We start from the raw sequence: 5,738 nt of genomic DNA on the forward strand, positions 1-5,738 counted from the left end.
ATCCTCATAACGAGACGAGACCTAAGATTTCGGATTTCAAAAACAAAGCCACTTCCGGCCATGATCTAGACTCATGACTCTTTTTCCCGCAGCGCGGACCAGCCTGCGGTCCGTGTCATCATTATAAGATTTAAATCCACCAGCGCCGCTGAAGCCTAGCACGCCCTCCTGCCCCGGCGCTGGGCTTGCCCGTCTTGGGGACCCTCCCTGGCTCCAGGTGCTGCGTCCCGTGCGCCTTTGTTCTCCCAGCAACAGCCAGTCCCTTGTTTGTCTCCTTTCCTCTGAGGGTGGGTGGGCCAGCAAGGGCGGGGGAGGAGGCGGGGGTGGCTCCGGCCCCCGGGAGGGTGGGCCACATGGGGCGTCTGTGTGAGGAGAGCCCCGCCCCCCAGGGGATGGAAGGGCCCACGGGCTCTGAGCTCCGTGGCCACCTGGGTCCTGGCCCCTCCTCTACTCAGCCACCATCAGGCACCCCCTCACCCCCTGGGCTTGGGTGACTGTGGCGTCAAGGGAAGCAAAGAAAACAGCCCCTGAAAGTGGTTTGGGCTGGAAACCACAGACCCTTCTCCGTGGCCTCTGCCCGCTCCCGCGTGTGCCCTGGTGTCGATGCCACGTGCCTGCCACTTCCCGCCTCGTGTGTGTCTGCCACCGGGCGGAGCCGCCCAGCTTCCTCAGGGTCCCCCATCCCCCATGACGTGGCGCAGCCCAGGTCGTGAGCATGCGCCGTGTTTCCTTGCCAAGGGTTGCCCATGCCCCCGGGACCAGTGAGAGGGCTTCCCGCCAGGGCAGGGGGTGGGAGGGAGGGCACCCCGGGTCTCCATCAGGCGCTGGAACTTGTCTCATTTCCGGTGGCTCTGTCCCAGCGGCCCCTGCACCCCCTCAGGGAAGGGGCCAAGTCCTCCCTTCGCGTGGGGGCACCTTGTCCATCGAGGCCCAGGCAGGTGTCGCCGAGGGGGAGGGCACGGCCCCTCCATTTCCTGCCGCCGCCCCCCTGCCACCCCCTCTGCAGGCCGGAGGGCCCTCATGGCCACTGCTCTACTCATCCCCCTCCGCCCCCGCCCCCGGCCGGCCAGCTGCAAGCCTCAGCCTCGCGGCGGAGACGCTGGCTCTGTCCTTGCCTCGCGGCCGCCCTGGGAATCGCCTCTAATCTGCTCTCCGCCTTCCCCCCCCACCCCGCCCCGCAGATGCTGACGACGACCCGCAGCTCTCCTGGGTGGCCTCGTCTCCCTCCAGCAAGGATGTGGCGTCCCCCACGCAGATGATCGGGGATGGCTGCGACCTGGGCCTGGGCGAGGAGGAAGGGGGCACGGGCCTGCCCTACCCGTGCCAGTTCTGCGACAAGTCCTTCATCCGCCTGAGCTACCTGAAGCGGCACGAGCAGATCCACAGCGACAAGCTGCCGTTCAAGTGCACCTACTGCAGCCGCCTCTTCAAGCACAAGCGCAGCCGCGACCGCCACATCAAGCTGCACACGGGCGACAAGAAGTACCACTGCCACGAGTGCGAGGCGGCCTTCTCCCGCAGCGACCACCTCAAGATCCACCTGAAGACGCACAGCTCCAGCAAGCCCTTCAAGTGCTCGGTGTGCAAACGCGGCTTCTCGTCCACCAGCTCGCTGCAGAGCCACATGCAGGCGCACAAGAAGAACAAGGAGCACCTGGCCAAGTGCGAGAAGGAGCCCCGCAAGGACGACTTCATGTGCGACTACTGCGAGGACACCTTCAGCCAGACGGAGGCGCTGGAGAAGCACGTGCTCACGCGGCACCCGCAGCTCTCCGAGAAGGCCGACCTGCAGTGCATCCACTGCCCCGAGGCCTTCGGCGACGAGGGCGCGCTGCTCGCCCACATCCACCAGGCCCACGCCCACCAGAAGCACAAGTGCCCCATGTGCCCCGAGCAGTTCTCCTCCGTGGAGGGCGTCTACTGCCACCTGGACAGCCACCGGCAGCCCGACTCCAGCAACCACAGCGCCAGCCCCGACCCCGTGCTGGGCAGCGTGGCCTCCATGAGCAGCGCCACGCCCGACTCCAGCGCCTCGGTGGAGCGCGGCTCCACCCCGGACTCCACCCTGAAGCCGCTGCGGGGCCCCAAGAAGATGCGGGAGGACGGGCAGGGCTGGTCCAAGGTGGCGTACAGCTGCCCCTACTGCTCCAAGCGGGACTTCCCCAGCCTGGCCGTGCTGGAGATCCACCTGAAGACCATGCACGCCGACAAGCCGCAGCAGAGCCACACGTGCCAGATCTGCCTGGACGCCGTGCCCACGCTGTACACGCTCAACGAGCACGTGCTCAAGCTGCACAAGAACCACGCCTCCCCCGCGCTGCCCTTCGGCGGCCTGTCCGCCTTCCACTGCAACTACTGCCCCGAGATGTTCGCCGACATCAACAGCCTGCAGGAGCACATCCGCGTGTCCCACTGCGGCCCCGGCGCCAACCCGGCGGACGGCAGCAACGCCTTCTTCTGCAACCAGTGCTCCATGGGCTTCCTGACCGAGTCCTCGCTCACCGAGCACATCCAGCAGGCCCACTGCGGCGTGGGCGGCGCCAAGCTCGAGTCCCCCGTGGCGCGGCCCGCGCAGTCCTTCATGGAGGTCTACTCCTGCCCCTACTGCACCAACTCGCCCATCTTCGGCTCCATCCTGAAGCTCACCAAGCACATCAAGGAGAACCACAAGAACATCCCGCTGGCCCACGGCAAGAAGTCCAAGGCCGAGCAGAGCCCCGTCTCCTCCGACGTGGAGGTGTCGTCCCCGAAGCGGCAGCGGCTGGCGCTGAGCGCCGACGCCATCTCCAACGGCGAGTACCCCTGCAACCAGTGCGACCTCAAGTTCTCCAGCTTCGAGAGCTTCCAGACGCACCTGAAGCTGCACCTGGAGCTGCTGCTGCGGAAGCAGGCCTGCCCCCAGTGCAAGGAGGACTTCGACTCCCAGGAGTCCCTGCTGCAGCACCTGACGGTGCACTACATGACCACGTCCACCCACTACGTGTGCGAGAGCTGCGACAAGCAGTTCTCCTCGGTGGACGACCTGCAGAAGCACCTGCTGGACATGCACACCTTCGTGCTCTACCACTGCACCCTGTGCCAGGAGGTCTTCGACTCCAAGGTGTCCATCCAGGTGCACCTGGCGGTGAAGCACAGCAACGAGAAGAAGATGTACCGCTGCACGGCCTGCAACTGGGACTTCCGCAAGGAGGCCGACCTGCAGGCGCACGTCAAGCACAGCCACCTGGGCAACCCGGCCAAGGCGCACAAGTGCATCTTCTGCGGGGAGACCTTCAGCACCGAGGTGGAGCTGCAGTGCCACATCACCACGCACAGCAAGAAGTACAACTGCCGCTTCTGCAGCAAGGCCTTCCACGCCATCATCCTGCTGGAGAAGCACCTGCGAGAGAAGCACTGCGTGTTCGACGCCGCCGCCGAGAACGGCACGGCCAACGGGGTGCCCCCGGGCGCCGCCGCCGCCGCCGCCGCCAAGAAGGCCGAGCCGGCCGACCTGCAGGGCATGCTGCTCAAGAACCCCGAGGCGCCCAACAGCCACGAGGCCAGCGAGGACGACGTGGACGCCTCGGAGCCCATGTACGGCTGCGACATCTGCGGCGCGGCCTACACCATGGAGGTGCTGCTGCAGAACCACCGGCTGCGGGACCACAACATCCGGCCCGGCGAGGACGACGGCTCGCGCAAGAAGGCCGAGTTCATCAAGGGCAGCCACAAGTGCAACGTGTGCTCGCGGACTTTCTTCTCGGAGAACGGGCTCCGGGAGCACCTGCAGACGCACCGGGGCCCCGCCAAGCACTACATGTGCCCCATCTGCGGCGAGCGCTTCCCCTCGCTGCTCACGCTCACCGAGCACAAGGTGACCCACAGCAAGAGCCTGGACACGGGCACCTGCCGCATCTGCAAGCTGCCGCTGCAGAGCGAGGAGGAGTTCATCGAGCACTGCCAGATGCACCCCGACCTGCGCAACTCGCTCACGGGCTTCCGCTGCGTGGTCTGCATGCAGACGGTCACCTCCACGCTCGAGCTCAAGATCCACGGCACCTTCCACATGCAGAAGCTGGCGGGCAGCTCGGCCGCGTCCTCCCCCAACGGCCAGGGCCTGCAGAAACTCTACAAGTGCGCGCTGTGCCTCAAGGAGTTCCGCAGCAAGCAGGACCTGGTGAAGCTCGACGTCAACGGGCTGCCCTACGGCCTCTGCGCCGGCTGCATGGCCCGCAGCGCCAACGGACAGGTGGGCGGCCTGGCCCCGCCCGAGCCCGCCGACCGGCCCTGCGCCGGCCTCCGCTGCCCCGAGTGCAGCGTCAAGTTCGAGAGCGCCGAGGACCTGGAGAGCCACATGCAGGTGGACCACCGCGACCTCACGCCGGAGACCAGCGGGCCCCGGAAAGGCACCCAGACGTCCCCCGTGCCCCGGGTAAGTGCGGCCGCCGGAGCCTGACCCCGGCGCCTCGGGGCCCGGCTGGTCCCCGCGGGAGCCCCCACGCTGAGCTCTGCAGTGGCCCTGAGGTGCAGCTCGCTCAAGCCGCGGGCAGGCGGTGGGTTTAGTATGAGCCCCGTGTCGCCAGGGCCCCTCCGGCGGTGCGACACGCGTACATTATTGATCTCTCCGAGCCTCATTTGCCAAGAGCTCGTCTGGGAAAGGGGGGTCATTGTCTTGGCTGATGAATTGTGAGGGCCCGTGACGTCAGCCCATGACATCATCGGGGAAAGGGCCGGCGCAGTGGCCAATGCAGTGCGTGTTCCTGTCGTCAGTCGCACAAGGCACGCTCCAACCCTCCCATCGTGTGGCGCCGTCATCCTTGTGATGGATGGGGAGGGCTTCTTCCCGGCGGGGTGGCCCCGAGGGGAAAGCCGCTTTGCTTTCCCAGCTTTAGATCCAGGGGTCTTGACGACTCACGGAGGTAATATCCCCATCGAGGCCGGGCCTGGCGTTCAGGGCTCAGGCATGCTGGCTCTAACCACTGGCCAGTACCATCCGCGGCAGCATCAGTATAGTTAGTGCAGTTGCTGGTACATGAAGGCCCTAGAAATGGTCCCGCTTACTGTTATCAATAACGATCCATTGACTGATTGATTCATTCATTCATCAAATTTGTCTTGAGTGTCCATTATGTTTGGTTGCCTAGCAGCCTAGGAGTCAGAAATGGACCCTGCCATGGGAGGTCCCAGACCAGGGGAGCCACAGGCCCATACCCAGGGGTTTCAACGAGGCAGCGGCGTCTGGGCTACCGGAGGGTCCACACGGGCTCTGGGGACAGTGGCCAGGGGGCACCTGATGGTGGGTCTGGAGCCGGCAGGGCCCTCGGGTGTCAGACAGGACGGGCTGGGGATCCCCATGGACTCAGGTTGTCTCGTTCCCAGATCGGTGCCAAGCACACCTCAGGGGTGTCTCCCCCTGGAGGCCGCTGTTGGCGCCGCCGGCAGGGAGGTGGGAGTTAGGGGAGGCCCCCGGACACAGGAGCCTGTGGGGAGACAGGGATGTTTGCTGTGGGCTCAGAACTGGGGCCTGGGCCCGGGGATACCGAGGGGGGAGCCGGTGAGGGAATGAGGAGGCGGGAGAGAGGGAAGGCAGACTCCGCAGTGGGAGGCACTTTGGGGTCCCTGGCCCAGCTCCCCGAGCTAGTTCCTGATCGTGGCCCTTCCTGGCCACTGCTGCCCAGCTCGGTCCTCGGCCTCAGCGCGCTGGCCGGCCGGCGTGGGAGGACTTGGGAGCATCTGGGCCTGAAGTCAGGGGCCTGGGT

General features: G+C 66.2%; 1 protein-coding gene across 1 annotated transcript in view; it reads left to right on the top strand.

Moving 5' to 3' along the window:
- Positions 1-4,435, top strand: part of ZNF423 (zinc finger protein 423) — a 15,101-nt gene extending 10,666 nt beyond the window's left edge. Inside the window, exon 2 of the mRNA XM_014448938.2 lies at positions 1,182-4,435. Within this exon, the coding sequence (XP_014304424.1) occupies positions 1,256-4,435 (3,180 nt within the window). The 5' untranslated portion in view covers positions 1,182-1,255. The remainder of the gene's footprint in view (positions 1-1,181) is intronic.
- The last annotated feature ends 1,303 nt before the right edge of the window (positions 4,436-5,738 follow it).

Source organism: Myotis lucifugus, unplaced genomic scaffold, assembly GCF_000147115.1.
Source record: "Myotis lucifugus unplaced genomic scaffold, Myoluc2.0 scaffold_962, whole genome shotgun sequence".
NCBI lineage: Eukaryota > Metazoa > Chordata > Mammalia > Chiroptera > Vespertilionidae > Myotis > Myotis lucifugus.